The sequence below is a fragment of the Leptinotarsa decemlineata genome, unplaced genomic scaffold (assembly GCF_025532065.1).
Source record: "Leptinotarsa decemlineata unplaced genomic scaffold, Ldec_3_MD MMD2_tig00026328_RagTag_RagTag, whole genome shotgun sequence".
NCBI lineage: Eukaryota > Metazoa > Arthropoda > Insecta > Coleoptera > Chrysomelidae > Leptinotarsa > Leptinotarsa decemlineata.
In genome coordinates this window covers 13164947-13191709 of record NW_027412688.1, presented here as the reverse complement: position 1 = coordinate 13191709, position 26763 = coordinate 13164947, and the positions used below count along the sequence as shown (strand labels likewise).

Here is a 26763-nt window from a genome sequence, read left to right as displayed (position 1 = left end):
ATACGAAACCGGAGTCCAGAGTTCCAGTTAAAATATCAACCATGTTGAAAACGATATTTGCCAATAAAAAAATAAACGATCGAAACATTTTACATTGAAATTGGATAAGACTACTCCTCTAGGTCAGTTTCAAACCTTTCCCAGAAATCCATCCTCTTCGCAATAAATATTAATGCTACTTTGCATATTATCCTTGCAAAATTTTTATTTATGGACTAATAAAGAAATATACCACGAAAAGTTATGGGAATTGCACAAGTCATTTGGGATTTTTGGAATCAATTTTTATTGTTTTATTACCACCAATTGTATAGGTAGTAAAATACTACGTAAAAAGTCAGCGAACATTTGCATTTTGTTGGGTAAGTTTTCGAAGCCATTAAAAGGTTAACTGTTTTATTTGGGTTTCTCTACCAAAGAACTAACTGTTCACTTGTAACCATAAATAAATTTAGTCTTTTATTGTTTGACCCGTTCTTTGTCATTGTTAATCAGATGCCAATGTCTGGAATTGCAGAAAGTGACAGGAAAGCGGCCATCCGTCCTTTGATTTCGCTACAGAAAAGCTTTGAGAAGTTTGTTATTAGGCTATGAAATTTTGATACTTACATATTTTCTTTAAATTATTGATAAGATTCGTTTGATATTTATATTATGATCTCCACCTGAATATCATTAGGAAGGTCAAATATATTTACTTTATATTTCGTGAATGCTGAATACAATATTGATATGGAACATGGATATCAAGGTTTTAGTTCAGACATGAATATTTTTTACGACAAATCAAAATATAATTTCTATTATACTGGTTTAAAAAAAGTGAGTACTTTATCAATTATGCTAATCTTTTAGTGATTTCGACTATTACGGCACATATCTGATGTCAAACTCTGTGAAGTTTAGATATGTGAAACACTAAGATTACCTGAAAAAATGCATTAACATCTAATATACAGGTAGTACTCCTTATTATAGTTTTAAAGATTCAAGTAGAGAAATTTGCATTTTTCAGATGAAACATCCCCAAATTAACTGTGATCATATTTATGCAAAGTTGTGAATCAAAATTGAATAATAGATACTATAATATCGATCATCACAGTGGGATTCTTAGGTAGCACGAACTGATTTAATTTTCTTCAGTATCGATGGGCCCTGAAAGTTCGTCAGATTATCTAAAAGTTCAGAAGGATACTACATTTCAATCGAAAGAAAATGAAAGCCAAACTTGTGCACACTTCAGATAGAGAAACAGGCAGTACAACAAATCACATATTTTCCAATTAAATTGATAAAGGAATAAAATTCTGAGATTAGTAGTTCATAAACAAAATATTTCATTAAATATTGTAACTACTGTTTTTATTAGAGTTAAATGTTGAATTAGCATAATTACTAGTAATCGAAAAGAGAAAAAAACAAAATTCAGTAAAAAATCATCCGATTGTCTTTAGAGATTACAATTATTTGCATTTATTTCACTTTGATTGTGAACAAATATGTATGATTTCAGTCTCGAACTATTTTAATTTGAGAAATGAGAAAAAAAGAATAAATATTTTGGTACATGTAACTATTTTTTAATTCATACCGTATTCAACCGTAAATATTTGGATAAGTAAGTGGCAACGACCAATACGAACCTCATCCATTTTTCCACTTTTCTACTAGTTTGTTCATATCCGGGTTGAGCCCACATCTGCTGTTATGCATTATTACCCCTCTTCTACTCTATTCGGACATGACTGTAACAGTCTGTCAAAGTCAATGATTGACTGCAATAATCATCAAAGTTGTTTCTATCAGTTATCATATATATCCTATTTAAGAACATTTTTGCAGCAAATGACCTCTGGATTAATCATTGTTGATAATAAAAATATCAATGAAAATGTTAATTCAGGTAGATGATATAAAATAAAGTAAACTATACTTGAAAAACAGAAAAACCCACAGAAGGCGAACTTGTGAGCAAATATGCTGCGTAGATTTCGGGAAGATACCTACTAAATATGAAGTGCATTTTTTTTCTGGAATATCAGAATATAGTGGAATTGGCCGATTCGAATATGTTTGATGAAAATAACTAGAATTGCAAAAAACTTATATCAAAAAACTTTCATGTATGTATCTCCGAATACATCACTTCAATATTTTAACGTTCTTATGTTACACCCTGTATTACAATTTTATTATTATTTCAATAAATTGATGGATTTAGCCATTACTAAGTGGTAGGAAATCATGAAGAAGAAAAGATAATTGAAACTTTTTATGTTTTTTACCACTTTCATTTGTAACTAGCGTTACTGCAGTTTCATCCTATAAGGACATTTTCAAACTTATACATTAAACTTGAAATAATTGATTACATTAGCACTTATACAACACCACTATAGGTAATAATAGAGATAATTAGCTTGATTGAGTACCTGAATTTTGTTCACCTACTTGTGACAATGTATTTATGCTAATTTGAAAGCCGGTGAGTAAACTAGGTCGATTTGATCATTTAACAGGTGGCACCCGCAATGTTTATGCTTATGAATTTTCAATTATTTGGAATCTTTGGAAACTAGATTGATTTGATCATTTTATAGGTTGCATCCACAATGTTTATGCTTATGAATTTCTAATTATTTGGAATCCTTGGAAACTAGATCGATTTGATCACTTAACAGGTTGCACCCGCAATGTTTATGCTTATGAATTTCCAATTATTTGGAATCCTTAGAAATTCATAAACATGCATAAATACTGCGGGAGCAACATGTTAAATGATCAAATCGATCTAGTTTAACCGGTTTTCAAATCAGCATATCCACATTGTCACAAAATGCAGGTACTCAATTAACCTAATTACTTCTATTATCACCTAATTTTTAGTTTATTGTATAAGTTTGGAAATGTCCTTGTATGAGAAAACTACAATAAAATTAGTTACAAATGAAAGTGGTAATAAACATAAAAAGTTTCAATTCTCTTTTCTTTATTTTATTGTTTTCTTTTTATCACAATTTTTTTCATTTAGGTATAGTTATTTTTCAAATGTATTCTGCTGTGACTATGAAATTCTGATTTTTTTTTAAATAATTCATGTACATTCATTATTTTATACAATTTGGTATTTCGTTGAAGAGTTTTGGCTCTAAAAAGGCTAAGTTTCTTTGACCGATAGCCTTTTTCAAAGCAGGTACACTTACGTTATTGACAGTTTTTCTTTCATCGCGATTGATTTTTTTCGATTCGTACATTTTCTTGTTTATATTACAGAATGATGCAATATTTATGTAATGTACTCGTAGTTGTCTAATGTCCAATAAACCAGATGAGTAGTTGTTTACAGCTGATTCTCGGCCTCCCCCCACCACTATGACGTATTAATTGCTTTTTTTATTGGTTGTTGTTTGGTGAAGTTTTTTTGTTGTGCAGTGAAGTCAAGGCATTGTGACCTTGAAGTGTCTGGTGCATGGATCGTTCAGATTTTTTTTTCATATGAGATTTTGTGTGTTTATGTGTGTGTGTAGGAGAATGCACGGTACAGGGTTTCATCATGTGCTTGTTTGTCTATGTACAAACATACGTCTGCATACTTCGAAGATCCTCCAAGTAATAAATGCTCCATCGGTGTTAGGGCACCAAGTTAGTAGTGGAGTGACGTCACAGCAATAACCGTTCAACGGCTAGAGAGCGACATGTTCACTCCACGACGTGTGGCAGAGTAATGCGTATTCATCGGTCTGCCCTCACCTCTCCTGAAGCGATGAAGGTTCGCTCTAGCCCCGCTATCGATGGTGACACAACGGCAGCCGAGGACTGTTTGCCTAGCGTCTACCCTCTCCGAGACCGCAACGACCACTGCTTGCTCGTACCGGCAACTGTTATCGCATCAAGTTGGGAGATGGACTTGGCTGTGACGTCAGGCATCTCTAGTGGATAGCAACTAGCAATGTGAATCTTTCACGGTTTCATGGTGGGGGTGACTCACACTGTTTAATATAAAAGAAATGCCTGGCACACTATGAAATCAGTAGACGAATATATCTGCAGCAGTTAGCAATTGGTAGAGTGTTATTCAGTTCGTAATAGAAGGAAGACGGTGAGTGTATTTGTCTGTTGGAAATTGTTTATATTTTCATATATATTTTCATCATGTCCGTTTCAAAAGTAGACTTGAATAAAATTAATAATTTGATTGTACAGGAGGTTGAAATACTAGAGCAAAAGGCCTTATCATCATTGCCAATTGATGAAGTGTACATAATTAAAAATATGTCAACTTATTCTACACGATTTGGTAAATCAATTTTATTAACTTTGCAAGATGTGAGCAATGATAAATTATTTAAAACATGGCTACCAAAACGTATTTCGTTGCAATTCAGTGATGACGATATATCTTGTATCAACTCATCAGGTGGTAAATATACGATGATGTATTTAGGACAGAGCCAACAAAGTTTTGCTGGCATGAAAACGCGATCTCTAGTCAAATTCAATATGATTGAATAATAGTAATAATTTATAGTGAATTTCTTTAGGTCATAGCTTACAAAGTTTTTTTGGTGTGAAAACGATAACTCTAGTCAAATTCAATATGATTGAATAATAATAGTAATTATAATGAATTTCTTATTGTTTTATTAATATTCATATATTAGATGATAATTATATGGAAATATAAACATTACTAACTTAGTTGAATACACTCACTTTGTAACTACAAGTAAAATGGGAATGTGAGTATTATATCACTGAAAAATTGGAGGTTGCTTATTGTTTTTTTTATTCGATTTCAGTTCCACCATTTAAAGATGTGGATGCAGTACGCAAGTCAAGATTGGGTCGATATTGTAGATCTCAAATCATCGGTTCAACATTTGTCGTCTAAATTGAAGGTGTTGGGTGATGGAGCCGAACATGCAAGCGTTTATGATATGAGTGTATGCTATGATGAAAAACAAATCGAATTATGCCTTCGTGATGCTGAGAACTATTGGAGTGGTGCAGAAGTTTGCAACAAAATTTTGGATAATGAATTGGAATTGTGGCAACTTTGTGAGGTTATGATTGAACTGAACCTAAGAAGATTCCTGTATAGCCTCCAACCATACTTGCCAGAATGGATTATTCATCACTTTGAATTGAATGATGAAAATCGAGAGGAAATTGAAGATGGTCGCGAAAATGATGATTATGAGGAAGAAGTTATTTTAGATAGTCTGTATGTTCCTGTGAATCATAAATAATGTCAAATAAAAAACTTTGTATTATTTTCATGTTTTATTTATTTAAATCTGATGAAATACAATAGAAAATGATTACAAAACAATAAATATGATATAAAATACAATACATGATATAAGTCAGTTACAAATAAAAAAAAAAAAGATCATAAAACAGTACATGATAGAGTGAAAAAAAAAGTGTCAATATCTGCTATGAACTGAACCATCCAATGCATTGTATGTTAAAACTGTATCATGCAAAATTAATGCATATACTTTAGTGTTGTCTGGAAACTTGGTCTTCCTCGTCTCAAACTCAATCTTTATATCAATAGTTGATGATTTTGTTGCATTCGGTTGATGGGAACAATCGATGACGAATAGTGGATTCTCTCTAAATTGTCCAATGTCCATCAGAGGTTCACTCATATCTTTATCATAATAACTTCGCTGGAAACTCTCAAAAGCATAATAAGCAGGAGCATCAAGTTTTTTATCGAAATTCAAATTCCAACGCTCATATGGATAAACTTCAGAATTCAAGTATACTCGAATACTATTGATATCAGCAGTTGTGAATTTTGTAATATCTTGTGTTCTATCTTCAGATGTGGTAGTACTTTGGAATGCGATGATGACAAAACGAGGAGTTTCCAATGCGTTAGTTGTTTTGATGGCCCATATGTCTGAAGAAGTCCCACGTAATGATGGTAGTTCATAGAGGTCCCACATACGATACGCCAACTTGATTTTGGCATTCAGACCGCTTTTGTTTATTCTACTCAAAAGTTTGAGCTTGTGTTTATCATCTGGTACAATATGCCTTATTTTCCATTCGATTTTATTTATTTCCAAATCAGCATCAACCTCACCTATATATGAGTTTTTGAATGATCGAGCGATAATCAAAATCAATTCCTGTTTGGCATTCAAGATACTTTTGTTGTAATCTTCAGCAAAACCCATCAAATATTTCAGTGGTAGTTTTCCACTAAAAACATGACTGTTTGTATCCAAGATATCTTGCTTCAATTGTGAAAGTCCCCAACCAGATGTCAATAATGTGTTAGCATGAGATTGTCCAAATGATATCATGGTTTTCATTGTAGATGTTATCCCAGGTTTTCTAACAACAGCCACTTGTTCACCTCCCATTTCATAACGAATTTCGTCAAAGAGAAATGCAATTGCATTATTCGAGAGATAGCATGTTTTCGCTACATCTTTGGGGGTGAATTTACCTTCTATGTAAATGAAGCTCTCGGCAATATCTAGTATAACATCTTGATTATTGATTGCAATTCTGATTTCATCCGAATTCCTGAATAGCGGTGATCCATAGGGCTTATATGTGTGCTCATGTAAACTTATGAGAGAATGATCGAGCACTGGTTCATTGAATATATTCAACTTTTCATTGTTTGTTTCGAGCACCATTGTTATTTTCTCACTTTCAATCCAATCGATTTCAAAAATTTAAGATCACTCACAGACAGAGCGTTATGTGCTAACTGTTTAGCATACACTTGTGGAATGAGCTTCTTTTTATGCACACCTTTCTTTTTGATAGTGCAACTCGTTTGGGATTGTTCAATGCGATTTTGTCTATTATAAATGAAACCCATAACAACAGTTATTCGATTTTCTTCAATTCCAAAATAATGAAAATCTCTTCTTCACTTCCAAAATCGATAAGGTTATTTTTTTCATCCAAAATACGCACTGTAATGTTGTGAATCAATTGACGACCTTCTGGACTGACAGGCATATATATAATACTGTGTGGTTCTTTAGTGAGATTGTAGCCAGGTTCAACATCAATATCGAATGAGAAAAGAATGTGGGATTCTTCACCATTTATATATGAACCAGATATTATATTGCAATCTAAGCGGATAAGTCTCACAGTTGTAATGTTTAGTAGTTGTTTACAGCTGATTCTCGGCCTCCCCCCACCACTATGACGTATTAATTGCTTTTTTTATTGGTTGTTGTTTGGTGAAGTTTTTTTTGTTGTGCAGTGAAGTCAAGGCGTTGTGACCTTGAAGTGTCTGGTGCATGGATCGTTCAGATTTTTTTTTTCATATGAGATTTTGTGTGTTTATGTGTGTGTGTAGGAGAATGCACGGTACAGGGTTTCATCATGTGCTTGTTTGTCTATGTACAAACATACGTCTGCATACTTCGAAGATCCTCCAAGTAATAAATGCTCCATCGGTGTTAGGGCACCAAGTTAGTAGTGGAGTGACGTCACAGCAATAACCGTTCAACGGCTAGAGAGCGACATGTTCACTCCACGACGTGTGGCAGAGTAATGCGTATTCATCGGTCTGCCCTCACCTCTCCTGAAGCGATGAAGGTTCGCTCTAGCCCCGCTATCCATGGTGACACAACGGCAGCCGAGGACTGTTTGCCTAGCGTCTACCCTCTCCGAGACCGCAACGACCACTGCTTGCTCGTATATCGACATCTGTTATCGCATTCAGTTGGGAGGTAATCTTGGCGCATGTAGTTGAGAAGTGGGGTTGGCTATGACGTCTTGACGGGTCCTATCAGAGTGTATTTAAGAAGCGTACGAGTGTTGGCTATGTCAGTTTACATCAAGTGAGTTAGTGAGAACTATTATATAAAATGTATTCCTGTGACTGTGGTAAATCTTTCACTCGTAGTGATAATCTTCGTCGGCATCAGCTCCAGAGTTGCCAAGGAGGGCCTGCAGTGAAACGGGTGAGAGTGGATAATGCAACACCTATGTATACGTGCAATTGTTGTAATGTGACAATTCCTATGAGCCAAGTGAATTCTCACCGAAGAACCATGAGTCATAAAAATAATGCATGTGTTCAATTGTCTGACGGTGTTCAAATTATAACGAATGCATTCAATTGCCGCATTGCTACATACAGGGTGGAGAGTTCGATTGTAACCAGTGACTACATGTCATTTTTCAATAAGATTAGGCAGAAGGTCATTGAATTACTGGAATCAGCCATCAGGATCCATAAAAGCATCAAGGTGAATATGGAAGTTTTTGGGAATTATATTCTTCAGACTGATGATTCGAGGGACACGAAGTCATTTAATTCCCAAAATAAAATAGTGGACCAATCTTCAGATTTGAATGCTGTTTTTGATGGATTCCGTGATGTAATTGTGGCTCAAACGACTGAGTTCCAGGATCGCGACTCAGGTATTTATTTTTTAAAAATTTCAATAAGATTGAATAGTAATATTTTTTTTTTTATAATTCAGGTTGGACTTGTGAAAAAATATTGTTTCTCGAGGTCAACATTAATAAATACAGTCCACTGGAAGGACGTTCATATGTGAAGCTGCCTCAATGTATTCAATGGAAGAAAGCTGTTGTGAATGTTCGTAATGAAGATCAATATTGTTTTGCTTGGGCTATAACATCAGCATTATATCCTGCAGATAGTCGAGTGTCCGAACTTACGTCATATCCACATTTTTCCACTGTTTTAGATGTCACAGGTATGGATTTTCCGGTTAAAGTTAATAATAAGAGTATCGAAATATTCGAAGATAGGAATGATATTTCAATTAATGTTTACGGTTTAGAGAGTACATTTGAGAAGGGTAAAATGAAGTATGAAGTGATTGGTCCATTGCGATACTCACAGAGAAGACTCCGGAGACATGTCAATTTGTTGTTTATAACTGATGACTCCGGTAATGGTCACTATTGTTGGATCAAAGATCTTTCAAGATTAGTTTCTAATCAACTATCAGCTCATAGACAGAAAAAATATTTTTGTGACGGATGTTTGATATATTTTTCTGATGAGAGATTGCTTTTACGTCATAATATGTATGATTGTAATCACATTAGTACCACAACACCAACTACTAATTTAAAGATCAATAAATATGGTAGAATGGTTGCGGAAAATAAACTAATGTTTGAAAACTTTGAGAGGCAAATGAGGGTGCCATTTGTAGTGTATGCTGATTTTGAATCAGTGCTTAAACCGATTCATGTGAATGAGCCAAATCCTGAAAGTTCATACACGATTAAAACATTCAAACATGCCCCATATTCATTTGCTTATTTGATAAAGTGTTCATATAATGATGATTTGTCAAAATTTGTTACATATAGGGGTGTAGATGCAGCTCAGAAATTTGTGAGTAGCATTGAAGATGATTTGAAAGAGATACATGAAAATCATCTCAGAAACCCTAAACCGATGGATACACAAACTGACGAAGAAGAAGAACAGTTTGCTGCAGCCAGAACTTGTGGTATATGTAATAAAGCATTTACTGATGGTGAAGTCAAAGTAAGAGATCATTGTCATGTCACAGGAAAGAAAAGATCACATGCCGCTCACTCGAAATGTAATTTAAATTTCAAAATACCAAACTTCATACCTATCATTTTTCATAATTTAAGTGGTTATGATTGTCATTTATTCATAAAAGAATTGTATAGGAATAAAGAGAAAGTTGATGTTATCCCGCAAACTAAAGAGAAATATATATCTTTCACGAAGCATCTCTTCACACACAGCTATACCGATAAAGATGGTGTGGTTAGGAAGAATTATCTCAAAATGAGATTTATCGATAGTTATAAATTTATGACTAATTCGTTGGAGAAGTTGGGTGCAAACTTGACCTCCGATCAATGTTTGGAGATGCACAAACATTTCCCACAAATTGAGAAATTCAATTTGATGAGACAGAAAGGTGTATTTCCATATAGTTTTGTTGATGACATTGACAAATTGAATTATCCATTACTTCCGACAAAAAATCAGTTTTATGACACACTCAATTGTGAACATATATCGGAAACTGATTATGATAGGGCTAGAAAAGTTTGGAATTTATTCGAGTGTCAGAATTTGGGGGAATACTCTGATTTGTATTTGAAGTCGGATGTATTGCTACTATGTGATATTTTTGAAAACTTCCGCACCACAAGTTTAGAGATATATAACTTAGATCCGGCACAATATTACACTGCACCTGGATTATCATGGGATGCCATGTTGAAGTTCACTAATGTTGAATTGGAATTACTAACTGACATTGATATGATTCACTTTTTTCAAAAAGGTATACGAGGTGGAATTAGTCAATGTAGCGAGAGGAAACATATAGCAAATAATAGATTTTTACCCAATTATAATCCCAACGAACCTTCCACATTCATTACATATTTAGATGCAACAAATCTATACGGTCACAGTATGTCACAACCTCTACCAACAAGTGAATTTACATGGTTGACACCAAATGAAATTCTTAATCTCGATGTGATGGATGTGAGTACTGATAGTCCGTATGGGTATGTATTTGAAGTGGACATTCATTATCCACAAGAGTTGCATGATAAACATTCTGACCTTCCATTTTTAGTCGAAAAAATAATACCACCTCGTACACAATCGAAAATTCCCAAATTAATTCCAAATTTGAATGATAAAAGAAAATATATTGTTCATTATAGGAATCTACAGCAAGCTGTCAAAAATGGATTGATTGTAATGAATACACATAGAGTATTGAAATTCAAACAATCATGCTGGATGAAACCCTATATAGATCTTAATACTGAAATGCGTAATAGGTCTAACAACAAATCTGTTAAAGATTTCTATAAACTAATGAATAATGCGGTGTATGGAAAGACAATGGAGAATGTAGATAATCGAATTGATGTTAGACTCGTTACACATTGGGAAAATATAAAGAAAAATATAGGTGCCAGCACTCTCATAGCCAAACCAAATTTCAAAAATTGTTCAATTTTCACTGATAATTTCGTTGCCATTCAATTGGGTAGAGTGAAGGTTCATTACGATAAACCATTATATTTGGGATTTTCCATATTAGAATTATCTAAAACAGTCATGTATGACTTTTTCTATGGATGCATCAAACAACACTTTGATGAAAATGTCTCTTTACTTTACACAGATACCGACTCGCTCATTCTTAAAGTAAACACAGAAAATTTTTATGAATTCATAAAAACTAACATAAGTAGATTTGATACATCCAATTACAGTATAGTTAACCAATTCAATATTCCAGTAACAAGTTCAGTCTTGGGTAACTTCAAAGATGAATTTCCAAATGATCCAATCATGAGTTTTTATGGTACAGGTGCTAAAGCATATTATGTGAAATCTGTTGATGGTGAATTTAAGAAAGCCAAAGGGGTTAAACGATCTGTAATAAAGAATGAATTGACATGCGAAGATTATCAAAAAATCGTCGAACAAGGTGGTATGATATTCAGAAAGATGAATTCATTTAGAAGCGTGTTACATGATATGTATACTGAATTAAAAAATAAAGTTGCATTATCATATCACGACGATAAACGATTTATCATTCCGAATACTACCCACACTCTTCCTTGGGGTCATAATGATATTGAATTTTATGAAAACGATCCAAATGAGAACATTCGTTGGATAAGTAATATTATTCAACAATCACAATCTCAGGAGACTCCATTGGATCAATTGATTAATTTATTATCTGCCGAGATCAATGATTGAAATATCATTCAATATCTTCAAAACCGGAAAATTCAATATTGATATTTATGTAGCCATTTATAATTAATAATATATGATAGAAGTAATGTGATATTAATGTATTATGTATGTATGTATATGTATTACTGTAATGAATATAAAATGATTAAAATTTTATTTGTATTATTTCTATTTCCCTAATCAATTACTGCAATATATAGTATAATGTAAATGACAGAAATATCAGTTTGAAGAGAATCATCGTAGAGTGCACAATGTCTAAAACAATCGATAAGTTTGGTAGAAAAAGAAAATGGGGTGGTAATGTCATTCGAGGTCCTCCTGGGAATGGTTTTAAATTAACAAAAGATGGTCATTATGACATGCAAAGGAAAATATTGAAAAATACAAGTGAACCAATTGACAAGAGTGATTGTGTAACTGTATCATATCTTGAGGGGGAAATTAATGGAGCAAAGGAAGTTATACTTCTAGCCCTACAAGCTGCAATACAATCCACAATAGGCAATATTGCTCGGGACGCCCGGCAAGCATTTAACGATAAAATTGCAGAGGCTCGGATAACTTTCACTCGTAAATTTGACAAACTTACAAGTGATGTAGACATAAAAATGTCTGACATAACAGCGTCTACAAATAAAAAATTTGATGCTATGTCAAACATAACAGGGACTACAATGAAAAAGTATGATGTACTGGAACAGAGAGTTGAAGTATTGGAGAAAAACCATAAAGAAGTTTTGGAGAGAAACTATAAAGTCAGGCCATCATCATCAGGTGGACTGGGATATCCAGGACTGAACATTAATCCAAATCATAGAATAATACAACCAAAACCAAAACCAACTGATGATGTATTAATGGAACCAACATGGTGAATGTATTCCCTCGTTAGGTTAGGTTAATAGCTACGTTAGGTTAGCTGCATACTTACGTTAGGTTAGGTGTTAGGTTAGTATTCCCTCGTTAGGTTAGGTTAATAGTTACTGTAGGTTAGGTTAGGTTAGGTTAGGTTAGGTTAGGTTAGGTTAGGTTAGGTTAGGTGTTCGGTTGCATAGCGGTAGGTTAGCGTACTAGGTTAGGTTACGTTAATACATACGATAGGTTAGGTGTTCGGTTGCATAGCGGTAGGTTAGCGTACTAGGTTAGGTTACGTTAATACGTTAATACGTTAGGTTAGGTGTTCGGTTGCATATTATGTTACGAACGCGCGCGCGAAGAGGGCGTAGATGTCTCTCCAGATGTCCCGCCTACCTGGGGCCGGAGGCCCCACCCACCTGGGCGGAGCCCAGGCAGTGGGCGGGGCCCGTTAGGGCCACCCCCCCCCCCCCCGTCGCCACCAACTTTTCGGATACCCCGCCCCTTTCCGAAGCCCCGCCCCCTTTCCGAAGCCCCGCCCCTCCCCTCCCCGAAGCCCCGCCCCCCGACTCCCAACATTTGCGCATGTACCCCTACCCTCATCGCGCATGTGCGCTCCCACCATTTTCCCACCGCTCACGCATCGAAGTCGATACCCTCCGGAGAGCACTCCACAACATTCAGTTCGAGAAGTCATCTCATCGAGAGCAGTCCACTCCACAACAAGGCAGTACGTTCCAACGACCAACTTGATATTTGAGTAAGTAAATTAGGAATGTTATTTTTTATATCAACTAACTTTGTATTATTTCTTCTTTTTCAGAATGGCAACCAATACACAGGAGGTGAATAATGCTGTGGCGTCTATTCTGCCGGTGTCCGCTGACCAGGAGGAGGCAGCATCTTCGAGAGCGGTGACGGTTGACCAGCCAACCACTTCGCGTTCGCGAGTTAGGTGCAGATCTTCTAGCCCTGACTTATTCGAGGAGGAGGAGGAAGTCAGGGCTGTGAAGAAGGTTTGCCAACGACCTGCAGCAAAGGTTGGTCCTATTTCAAAGTACCGAGCTACTTGCAATAGGACTAATCCTTATGCAGGTAGTTTTTCGACCTCTCGTAAGAGGGCCTCCACACCAGCAGCAGCACCAGCAGCAGTGGAAATTCCGAGGAGTCCTTCTCCGGAGTTGGTGATATTGTCGCCGTTGGTGACGCGACTACCACCGCTGCCAGCGACACCGGCGGATCCTGAGGTGTTGGTGCCACAGCCTATCGGAGAGGTTAGTGAAAAGATGAGTGTTTTTCTGCAGAGATGCAAGAAAGCAGAACGAGCTGCCCGATCTAGCGAGGCCGAGTTGGTTACCATGAAGCGACAAATGGCTGAAATGGATAACCGACGGAGGGAACTCCAAAAGGAAATGGCCGAAATAGATCGGAATTATGCATCTCTGCAGGAAAGGTGTAAAGCAAAGACCTCTTCGATAGAGCTGTACAAAAAAGTAGTGACAGTTATGGACACTCTTTTTGTAGATGAAGTGTAAATGTAAGATTAGTTTTAGGTTAGTTAGGAGTATTTAATTATGGTAGTTTTAAGTTTATATTTGTTAAGTTTATATTGAATAAAGGAAAAGGAAGTGAAATAAAGGGTGTACACTGTTTTTTGGTTTGGTACACATTGAACAATGCGATGGTTGGAGCATTTTTCTTCACTTCCTCTTATTATCATTATTATTTTTTTATTTCAATTCCAAGTTCTTCTAGACAAATACCTCACATCAATTTTTGTGTTCTCTAATCACTTGTAAATAATTTCATGTGAAGAAAATTTAAAAAATAAAAAAATAGACATGTTTCATAGTGAAATCGACAAGTATATTTCATTTGTATTTTATCCATTCAAGTATCTCTTTCATTGAATATGTCTTATGTCACTTTGCAATTTACCCCTACTCATTGAATATGTCTTATGTCACACTACAATTTACCCCTACTCAATGTTCCACTCCTCTCCCACTCCCTCTCGAAAGTATAAAAGTAGAAATCATCTGATGAAACATTCAGTTGATCAGCTAGCATCGAGATGGAACCCGATTCAACCTCCGAACCCTATAGCTGCCCGGATCAGGGGTACAACTTCAATTACTGGGATAACAGCCAGGTACAGGTTGTCTCTTCCACCACGGAACCCCACAGTCCGCCATACGAATACCGGGATCACGACATCAGGATGCAAGTTCAGCATGTCACTGGCAGTGACGAAGGACACTTGGATGACTCGGAATATCCAGATCCTGACGGATGGTGGGACCCTGCTTATGATGACATTGTCCCAATGAGTAGCGACGACGACGATGATGACGACGACGACTCTGGTGATGATGCTGATGACGAGCTTGACGTTAGACGTCCTCCACCATCCCCTATCCTCATCGAGGATAGTCCTCCGCCATCCCCAATCCTAATCGATGATGATGTCCTCAATTCCGATGATGACATATAATCATCTACTCGTCCATCATTTCCTTTCCTTTCCTTCCACGGAGTACACACTTTTTGGTTGGTGTACACGAGGCACTGCGAGGCTGGGGCAGTGTCTTCCTCCCTTCCTCTCCCTCTTATTAGTTTTTTTTTCCATAATAATCACTAGAATTTCTCCTAATAATCGCTCAGAGTTTCATTCTTGATGTTTTCGAATCTCAAACACTGTTCTACATTTCACCCCCTCCATTTCATTTCTTCCAATATAAATATAGCAACAATCCCAGTTCTATATCATTCTTCCACAATGTCGAGTACAGGACCCATCCAAGTACATGAAATAGATTCAACGTCTGATCATTTGAGTACAACCTTCGCTCAATTTCTGCAGCGAATCTATGATCTTCCTGATGATTTCGCAGAACGAGTGGAACAAGGTATTCAGGACGACATAGATGCTGTTGACGATAATAATGCGGATGATGTGATTAGTATATCATCTGATTCAGCTGATTATGACGACGACGACATCATGAGTATATCATCTGATTCAGATGACTACTATGAGGATGATATCATTAGTATATCATCTGATTCAGATGACGATACCATAATTATTGTTTCTGATGATGAGGAGCGTTAGTCCATATCATTGCATGGATTAATAAAAAAATAACAGCCCTTTTCAGGGCTACAATTAAAGACTGAAACAATAAAAAAAATAGCTCTTTTCAGAGCTACCATTATACTTTCAAACAGAAACAGATTCATACCATTGTTAACATTATGTTAACATTATAATCTCAAACGAAATATATGTATGTGAAAGTATTCATCATTATATGCATATGAATGATTGACAAATGCCAACTTCAACTTTCATTTAAAGTAGTACTCATCATATGCATAGATATTCAATGACTATCAAATTCCAAATTTCGACTTTTCAGTCAAAGTAGTAATTTATTTGTCATATAATGTATAGATATTCAAAGACTAACAAATTTCCAACTTAGACTTTTATTAATCAAAGTATTCATTTGTCACATAATCTATGAATACTAATACAACTAACTACTGTTTGTGTGAATAATGTAGCCCTGAAAAGGGCTGTTGTTTTTTTTTTGACCAGTAGGTCCACGGTTATTGTGCCACAGGTTGGACATTATTACATATAATACATGTAGATACTCGGGTGAAGTTTGTTAGTGGCCTCTCGCAAGCTTCACACCAATTCTGTCCCATTTCCATAATTGAGACAGTGTTGTGGGTGTTGACATGGGCATACCACCCTCCATTATTGTTTCTATGCGAATAAAACCGAAAGCAGCACCAACATAGTTTTTTGTTCTCTCCATCTATTGTGCTGATCAATACGTATGCATCCAATGCACAATACAAATCCAAGGGATCTTCCAGTGTCTCACTGACATTGAGTGTTCGCATACCGATCCTCATAGCACCATCACCTTCAGTTGTGTCAGCTTCTATCCCTTCATCATCTCCTTCTTCATCCATGACCCTCTCAAACTCCATCACGTCATCATCTTCGTCGCTTTGGTTGGCCTCGTTTTCAACTTCGTCTATCTCATCTTCATCGACTCCAACATCTTCTGCTTCAACTATTACTTCCTCTAGCGGAACATTGACATCCTCATCATCTGATTCGTCTATCCAATTGTTTTCATCAACAGCAGCTATTCTATTTAATGCAGCATTTATTTTTGCAGAATTCATCTTGTTGTTGTTTGCTCACAGTTGTAGAGAGTGAATGAATGAACTCTAGGTTTGCAAGTCAACTTATATAGGAGGTGATGCGACTCCCACTTGACTCGTTTAGAGTGGAATAGTAGGAGAAGTTATCCCACTATACTTCCACATGATGTTGATTTGTATAAATAGAGATCGTAGGTATAGGAGAGAGCATTCAGAGTTTCTGTAAGTCATCTCTTTATATTTCTAATCGAATTAGTAAAATGCCGTTTCCAAAAGAGTGGAATGAAAAACCAAAAGTGTGTGTCTACCCAATGATGATTGCAGGGGCTATTGTGTGCTACTTTTGTCAAATAAGTAGACCTAAGGATTCAATCAATCCATGTACTGGTATGTGTAGTGATTGCGTGTTGCGGATTCAACTATCGCCTCCTTCTCATCCACCGAAGCGAACAAAATCGGATTATCGTCAACAACAGTTACAGTGTCTGAAGTGTTCCGAACCTATAATATTTAACAATATAGGTATCTGTAGAAATATTTGTGGTACCTGTGCTGCCGTTCCAACTCCACTGCAACGTTGTTTGCGTTGTGATACATATTCCATGAATTGTTGGAATCATGTATGCAATGCATGTAGAAGTACTTGGGATCTGTGTGAGAAGGTTGGTCAACTCTACCCCAATAGGAGAATCCATTTTTTTCAATGTTGGTGTTTGACGCACGAGCAACAACTATTGAGGAATAGAGTCAAAGAACGTTCCACATCCACAGAGACATATTAACATTTTTCATTTTTTATTATCGTTATTGTCCTCTATTATTAATAAATATATATATTTTGAATTTATTTGTATTATTTTCTAACATTTAAAAATACATGCATGCAACACAAAGTTTTCCTCTTAAATGACAAAGATTGTTACATGCGTGAATAGTTTAGTGAGAGAGCGCATGTGCCAGTTGATGAAAGAGCGCATGCGCTAGTTTATTTTCTTCTATAAATGGTGAGGTCTCAGTAACATCATCACCTTTCCTATCCACATTCTATTGCTATCACATATCATTCCTCAGACCTTAATAATCATGAGCTCTATGCCGCTATTGATTGCTGAAGATGGTTCACCACTTGTTGATATCGATCAGACTGATTTTGAAAATATTCCAGTATTACATTTATCGAGTCAAGATTCGATAAATGATTTTGATATTAACGACTTCGTTAACTTTGCAGATGTGCCAGAACCAAATGAGCAAATTATTATTGAAAATCCGATCGTTTCGCAATTATCATCACTCAAACACTCTTCATCTACCCTTCCTCTTGGTGTTGATAAGAAATCTAGAACAATCAAGAGGAAGGTTACTAAGGCATCTTCATCGATTGTCACTGACTTTAAAGAAAAGAAAGAATCCAAAAGTGTTGTGCGACAGAAAAAACCCGCAACGAAAAGTGACAGATCGAAGAGGAAGCCAAAAGGTACTCCTAAAGAAATGAAGAGTGATTTGAAAGCTGAACCGCTATCTTCTTTCAGCCCCCTCCATCGGTTTGGGGAAATGAAAAGGAAAGCAAAATGCCGTCTTGTAAAGGCACAGATGACTATTGCTGAACTTGAAAAGAGTGAGCGAGCTATTAATGCTAATAATGAAACTCTTGAAGCATTAGATGCCAAGATTGCATTAGCGAAGGTTGAATTGGCTAGAATGTCTAAAGATGCTGATGAACTCCGTTCAAAAATTGGTAAAGATAAGCAATTCCATCAACGTTCGAGAATGCAAGCTCAGGCTGAGCTTGAGGAGTCGACTAAGCTTTATGAGACAGCATTATCAGTGAGAGATAATTGGCAAAAAGAGTTGGATACTGCATTTCAAAGTGACGGCGATTAGTTTTGGGAATGATAATGTGTTTTCAATATCGTGAGTTGAAAAATATAAGCGGGAATGGAGTATACAATTAATTTGGTTTGGTATACACAGAACATTGCGAATGGCTGGGGCAATGTTTACCGCTGCAATATTTTTCAGTTCACATACTTATAATTGAAATGAAAACAATAATGAACTTTAATATTACTTTATTCATAAAAGTCACTATTATATACATTTAAACCATATTTGATTCATCAATCCAAGAATTTTGTTCGCTAGGAAGGCCTAACCACTTTACATATACTTTATTTTTTCTTCTCTTCAACACCTTCTCAATCAGATATACGTCAGGATTCTCGGTTCGTAATAACTCTTCTTCGTAAAAACATCCTCTAATCGGCTGTTCATTCATATCTTCAAGATTATAAGTCGTTGGGATGGTTTTATTAATTTTAACAATCTTGAATAGCTCCGTGGTAAAATTCGCAGTGTAAGACTTTTCAAAAATATGTTTGTATTTACTTATACGTACAATATCATTTAATTGGAATTTGGGTTTACTTTGTCTTCCTCCAATTCCATTGATACCCTTGAATTTTAATTTTGTTGTTGAATCAACATTGATGGGTGCCATACCTATTGTACGATGAACTTTATTATTATATCTACTAGTTATAATTGGAAGAATATCAAGCCATTTGTGGTGACCTCTCATCGAAAATTCCTTGTAGAGCCATGCCTTTATTGTACGAATCACTCTTTCTGCTATAGCTGCCTTCTTTGTGCTAAATGTTGAATAATGATTGATATTATATTCTCGCATGAGAGATGAGAAGCTTTTATTGAAAAATTCTTTCCCTTGATCGCTTTGTATGTGTTTGGGGGAGTATTTGGCTTCTTTCAGTACATGTTTCATTGCATTAGTTACTGTACTACCTGTTTTATCTTTAACTGCTACAGTCCACAGATATTTGGAGTAACAATCTATCACTACAAGTATATATCGGTATCCTTCATTACTTTTTGCATAAGGTTGCAGTTCAGCTAAATCTATTTGCCATAGATCTGCAAAATAGTGGAAAACTACCACTGAAATATTTGATGGGTTTTGCTGAAGATTACAACAAAAGTATCTTGAATGCCAAACAGGAATTGATTTTGATTATCGCTCGATCATTCAAAAACTCATATATAGGTGAGGTTGATGCTGATTTGGAAATAAATAAAATCGAATGGAAAATAAGGCATATTGTACCAGATGATAAACACAAGCTCAAACTTTTGAGTAGAATAAACAAAAGCGGTCTGAATGCCAAAATCAAGTTGGCGTATCGTATGTGGGACCTCTATGAACTACCATCATTACGTGGGACTTCTTCAGACATATGGGCCATCAAAACAACTAACGCATTGGAAACTCCTCGTTTTGTCATCATCGCATTCCAAAGTACTACCACATCTGAAGATAGAACACAAGATATTACAAAATTCACAACTGCTGATATCAATAGTATTCGAGTATACTTGAATTCTGAAGTTTATCCATATGAGCGTTGGAATTTGAATTTCGATAAAAAACTTGATGCTCCTGCTTATTATGCTTTTGAGAGTTTCCAGCGAAGTTATTATGATAAAGATATGAGTGAACCTCTGATGGACATTGGACAATTTAGAGAGAATCCACTATTCGTCATCGATTGTTCCCATCAACCGAATGCAACAAAATCATCAACTATTGATATAAAGATTGAGTTTGAGACGAGGAAGACCAAGTTTCCAGACAACACTAAAGTATATGCATTAATTTTGCATGATACAGTTTTAACATACAATGCATTGGATGGTTCAGTTCATAGCAGATATTGACACTTTTTTTTCACTCTATCATGTACTGTTTTATGATCTTTTTTTTTTTTATTTGTAACTGACTTATATCATGTATTGTATTTTATATCATATTTATTGTTTTGTAATCATTTTCTATTGTATTTCATCAGATTTAAATAAATAAAACATGAAAATAATACAAAGTTTTTTATTTGACATTATTTATGATTCACAGGAACATACAGACTATCTAAAATAACTTCTTCCTCATAATCATCATTTTCGCGACCATCTTCAATTTCCTCTCGATTTTCATCATTCAATTCAAAGTGATGAATAATCCATTCTGGCAAGTATGGTTGGAGGCTATACAGGAATCTTCTTAGGTTCAGTTCAATCATAACCTCACAAAGTTGCCACAATTCCAATTCATTATCCAAAAATTTGTTGCAAACTTCTGCACCACTCCAATAGTTCTCAGCATCACGAAGGCATAATTCGATTTGTTTTTCATCATAGCATACACTCATATCATAAACGCTTGCATGTTCGGCTCCATCACCCAACACCTTCAATTTAGACGACAAATGTTGAACCGATGATTTGAGATCTACAATATCGACCCAATCTTGACTTGCGTACTGCATCCACATCTTTAAATGGTGGAACTGAAATCGAATAAAAAAAACAATAAGCAACCTCCAATTTTTCAGTGATATAATACTCACATTCCCATTTTACTTGTAGTTACAAAGTGAGTGTATTCAACTAAGTTAGTAATGTTTATATTTCCATATAATTATCATCTAATATATGAATATTAATAAAACAATAAGAAATTCATTATAATTACTATTATTATTCAATCATATTGAATTTGACTAGAGTTATCGTTTTCACACCAAAAAAACTTTGTAAGCTATGACCTAAAGAAATTCACTATAAATTATTACTATTATTCAATCATATTGAATTTGACTAGAGATCGCGTTTTCATGCCAGCAAAACTTTGTTGGCTCTGTCCTAAATACATCATCGTATATTTACCACCTGATGAGTTGATACAAGATATATCGTCATCACTGAATTGCAACGAAATACGTTTTGGTAGCCATGTTTTAAATAATTTATCATTGCTCACATCTTGCAAAGTTAATAAAATTGATTTACCAAATCGTGTAGAATAAGTTGACATATTTTTAATTATGTACACTTCATCAATTGGCAATGATGATAAGGCCTTTTGCTCTAGTATTTCAACCTCCTGTACAATCAAATTATTAATTTTATTCAAGTCTACTTTTGAAACGGACATGATGAAAATATATATGAAAATATAAACAATTTCCAACAGACAAATACACTCACCGTCTTCCTTCTATTACGAACTGAATAACACTCTACCAATTGCTAACTGCTGCAGATATATTCGTCTACTGATTTCATAGTGTGCCAGGCATTTCTTTTATATTAAACAGTGTGAGTCACCCCCACCATGAAACCGTGAAAGATTCACATTGCTAGTTGCTATCCACTAGAGATGCCTGACGTCACAGCCAAGTCCATCTCCCAACTTGATGCGATAACAGTTGCCGGTACGAGCAAGCAGTGGTCGTTGCGGTCTCGGAGAGGGTAGACGCTAGGCAAACAGTCCTCGGCTGCCGTTGTGTCACCATCGATAGCGGGGCTAGAGCGAACCTTCATCGCTTCAGGAGAGGTGAGGGCAGACCGATGAATACGCATTACTCTGCCACACGTCGTGGAGTGAACATGTCGCTCTCTAGCCGTTGAACGGTTATTGCTGTGACGTCACTCCACTACTAACTTGGTGCCCTAACACCGATGGAGCATTTATTACTTGGAGGATCTTCGAAGTATGCAGACGTATGTTTGTACATAGACAAACAAGCACATGATGAAACCCTGTACCGTGCATTCTCCTACACACACACATAAACACACAAAATCTCATATGAAAAAAAAATCTGAACGATCCATGCACCAGACACTTCAAGGTCACAATGCCTTGACTTCACTGCACAACAAAAAAACTTCACCAAACAACAACCAATAAAAAAAGCAATTAATACGTCATAGTGGTGGGGGGAGGCCGAGAATCAGCTGTAAACAACTACTCAGATGATCCTTAAATGTCATCACCAGGGTGAGTACGATTTTTATTAAATATAACTTTTATGATTCAATTATGAATGACTTTCAGATTGGTCATGTAATTATTCCTTACTCATTCCCACACTGAGATGTCATATTTAATTAATGATTGTACAAGAGCTTAGTTTATGGTGAGTAAATCTCTTTCAATTTTTTTTTTAAATGAGGTCTACAAAAATCCTTGAATGAATTTTTTCAGAAATAACTTTTCAAAAAATCATTTTTCTCTATGTATATATAGAATGAATAATGGCTAAAAAGAGGAAGAGAAAAATTATAATCAGTGAAACTCTTGTTGAATCGGGATTATAAATTTTTTCAGATTTTTTTGTGGAACGGTTTTAATTAAAATATTCATTTTAAATTTTGTCCTCCTCTCCTAAGAAATTTTCCACTCTCGAAATAAACATGCATATGTAGTAAGCCACAAAGATTTATTCCTTGAAATTATCCTTTTTTTTCATATATTCATTGAAAAAGTAAGGATTTTGAGAACAAAAATCATACAATTTTTTTCAATTGGATAATTGCCTACGAACTTTTTTGTTCTTCATCAATTTCAAGGTAAGAGATACAAACGCGGAAAACGATGCTACTTCACAGCTTATTTAAATGACCTTTCTAAGTATAGAAAATTGCGATTAGTGGCGGACATATTCGAAAAGAATCGAAATAAGTGCATTCAATTTTATTTCATTTTTACAACGTTGAGGATATATTCGAAAATGAAAGACACTTTCTCATTGCCATTTTCCAAACTGTAAATGGAGGGGTTTACAAATTTTTAATCTTACGTTTCGTCTCCAGAAACCATCACCAATTTTACTTTTTAGATGAACCCATTATAAGTTAGCTTTAATGGCGCAAATTTCACTGATGTATCACGCACAAGCTCTAAAATGAGCAACTTTTCCCAATCCACCCAATTTTGTATCTCTTACGGATATCGATTTTTCCATTCTGGCCTTCCTCGTCATGGACACACTGTATAAGGTACCTAAGGAAAGTGTAGATTATCAAAACTTAATTTTAAATGTTGCCTTGCTAAATATTGAAACATCCTGTATGAATTCATAAACCCTTCGTGCTTTTAATGCGGCGAATTTCACAAAGATTACTGGACCAGAATTTGTAGCAAATCCATTGTACTCGACATCTTTGTTATTATCGCATTTCAATCCTTTGAATGCAAACGCCCACAAAGGACAAAAACGTATCCTTTTCGGTGCAAGTCAAGCGGATAAATATCAGTCACAACCTTGTCAAAAAGGGTGACGTAAAATCTCTTTCTTTTCACGTTATTTAACAACTAGTATCGGCATGTCGCTATTTTCAAATCCAAAGAAAGTGAGATAGTCTCTCTATCAATAATACCTACTCGTATGTGGTTAGAAAAAAATAAGTTTTAGCTCCCCTGAAAATATATAATGGAATTTGCACTCTCAAATTTTTGGACATTTGAATTTTTGTTATGTACAATATCAAATTAGCCTTGTCGGTAACTCACAACAAAAAGTTTTTAACTACTCAGGAGAAAAATATATAGGATATATTAGGACAAAAAATGGAACAAAAACAAGAAATTTATATATAGAGCACCATGAACTAACTACTCATTTGGTTCAAAGGAAATTGACAGTTTTTGAGTCTTGGTGGGTTCTTTAGATTATTCTGCCAAACTGCAGTTTATTCATCTTCTCAACCCATACTAGTTAATAATTGCATTCACATATTCAATTTGGAACAAATCTGAAAATTTTGTTTGATTTTAACATTTTCATATTATAATATTCGGCTCATAATTGTTGCTTAGAAAATGCTATAACTATGTATTTGTTGGAGATCTTTTGCTGGAGAAATGAATTCTGCAAGCTGTCAAACAAAAGGTCAAAACAATGATACTTTATGTATTACGCACTGGCCATAAGACACACTATTATGCACTTGATAACTAAGAAATAAAAAATAATTAATGAACTAGTATAGCAATAAATTATCACGAATTATGAGAAGATAGAAATAAGGTCTTCAAATATAAATATCCAGAAATAACTTTTCAACAAATCATTTTTGGCTCTATATAGAGAATGATTAATTGCTGAAGAGAGAAAAAAATATATATAATATTAGTAAAACTCTTATTCAAATGAAATCATTAATTTTTTCAAGTTTATTCTGAAGCAGTTTTTATTAAAATATTCATTTTAAATTTTTATCTTTCTCTAATAAGAAGTTTTTCACTCTTGAAATGCACATGCAAAAGTAGAAAGCAACAAAGGTTCATTCCCAAAAATTACTCTCTCATGAAAAAACGTTTAAATTATTTATTGAAAAAGTAAAACTTTTGAGAACGAAAATCATCCAATTCTCCTCAAATGAATAATTGCCTACAAACCTTTTTATTCTTCATTTAATTCTGAATATATATAAACTGAACTTTCAGAAATAGATACCAATAGAAATCAGTTCATGTTTAAGCAAATAGTTGTTCTTCGTTTTTCTGAAGATATTCCTAGAAAATATAAAAAATAATTACGAAGAAAATGAGATATGATGTATCTAATATGACTGTTGTTTTTATGATAGTTATATTTTTAATACGAAGAAACTTTTTTTCGATCCCTGAAGAAGAATTTAAATAAAGTTGAAACGTTGACAAGAAAACAATTGTTTTTTTGGAAAAATTGACCCTGTTACCCAACTAACTTTCTTAGAAAAAATTATTGGATCACTAAACCAGTTAATTGAATATATATTTTGGGTTGTTTATTTTATTCATTTTGTAACCTTGATAAAATGGTTACGTCGGGACTGAAGAAAAACAATTACCTTACTTACTAAATAAATAATTATTTTATAGTGCATTTCCTCAAAGTTAGAAGTATTATTTCTTGACAAACCGTATTCAACTGAAAAATTCATCTTTATGTCAGTTTTAGAAACTTCGTAACACAAAGACTTGCAGGTACCATTAACATGAACTACCCTGTAGTCCACTTTGATTCCATCAATTTTTGTCAACCATGCTACTTATCCGAACAATGAATGACATCATTAACATCATCTTCCTAAATGAATTCGTCAGTGTATGACCTACTTAGCCCAAAATCTCGTACATAAGGCAACTTTCACGAATAGGTTGTTAACGTCATTTAAAGGGGTAATAAATGGTTCCTCTGGAATCATCAACAATAGTGTCGTCAGTAGCAGGAGGACATTAAGAGGACAAAAGAAGTCGTAAAGACTGGGTTGAAGAATTAGAACTGGCTTGCGAGAACTTAGACCTTGTATTCTGCACATGGCCACTCGTTGTAATTTTTGACACTAGATTTATGTGCTTCCTCCGTAAGAGTTATGTTAGAAAAATCAGGGTTGTCCAACCACCAAAGATCAAACTTAGGCATTCTATCTTTGATAAATGAAGGTAGAAGAAGGGTGGACTCTTTCTGAAATAGCTGAGGAATTGATATAAAGCAATTTCAGTAAGAATGACGTATTTTTCTATCGTTAATTCGAATTAATATTAACATAATAAGAAATTCAAAAGAATTATCTTTCAAAAAGGAACCTACTTCTGAAACAATTGTGTAGAAGAATATAGAGTAAAGGTAGGAATTTGATTACAAAATATTAAAATATGTGAAGATGTGAAATGAATTATTGTGAGGCTGGTACAGCAATAAAAAATTTGATGAGGTAGGGGAGACACAAAAATTATACTGAAGTATTCTGTCAACCCTCACAATCAAAGAATTAACGAGATAGAATTAATGAGAAGCCGCCATTGTTTTACTTTTTGGGGAATACGCTGCAACTTATAACCAGGGAAAAATCTGTAAGAAAATGTACGTAGTGGAAAAATGTTTCAACCATTGAATCGGTCAGTTTTCACAAATATTCACACTGTTCTCAAAACGTCATAAGCATTTTCTTGCTGTTTCATGAATTTCGAATTACGTTTTTTTCATCAAGAAGTCGATTGCATCACATATAATGGTAGATATATTATTTATTATCAACAGTTTTTCAAGACCGTCATTTAAGATTCATATTCACTTCTTGGAATACAACTATTTCAAATCTTT

The 26763-nt window shown here is 34.9% G+C and overlaps 2 protein-coding genes across 2 annotated transcripts; both read left to right on the top strand.

Moving 5' to 3' along the window:
* The first annotated feature begins 7146 nt into the window (after window positions 1-7146).
* On the top strand, window positions 7147-13138 carry LOC141485471 (uncharacterized). The gene is made up of 2 exons (XM_074182250.1): window positions 7147-8421; window positions 8484-13138. The coding sequence occupies exons 1-2, from the start codon at window positions 7863-7865 to the stop codon at window positions 11765-11767; spliced, it is 3843 nt and encodes a 1280-aa protein (XP_074038351.1). The 5' UTR covers window positions 7147-7862; the 3' UTR covers window positions 11768-13138.
* An 83-nt stretch (window positions 13139-13221) lies between these two features.
* LOC141485491 (uncharacterized) lies at window positions 13222-14307 on the top strand. Its single transcript, XM_074182302.1, has 2 exons — window positions 13222-13385; window positions 13449-14307. The coding sequence occupies exons 1-2, from the start codon at window positions 13234-13236 to the stop codon at window positions 14158-14160; spliced, it is 864 nt and encodes a 287-aa protein (XP_074038403.1). The 5' UTR covers window positions 13222-13233; the 3' UTR covers window positions 14161-14307.
* Window positions 14308-26763: the final 12456 nt, after the last annotated feature.

Excerpts from the sequence above, each read along its gene's own strand:
- LOC141485471 (XM_074182250.1), top strand. The coding sequence starts at position 7,863 with ATGTATTCCTGTGACTGTGGTAAATCTTTCACTCGTAGTGATAATCTT. Across the intron at positions 8,422-8,483 it reads GTTCCAGGATCGCGACTCAG|GTTGGACTTGTGAAAAAATA; the intron begins GTATTTATTTTT and ends TTTATAATTCAG.
- LOC141485491 (XM_074182302.1), top strand. The coding sequence starts at position 13,234 with ATGTGCGCTCCCACCATTTTCCCACCGCTCACGCATCGAAGTCGATAC. Across the intron at positions 13,386-13,448 it reads ACGACCAACTTGATATTTGA|AATGGCAACCAATACACAGG; the intron begins GTAAGTAAATTA and ends CTTCTTTTTCAG.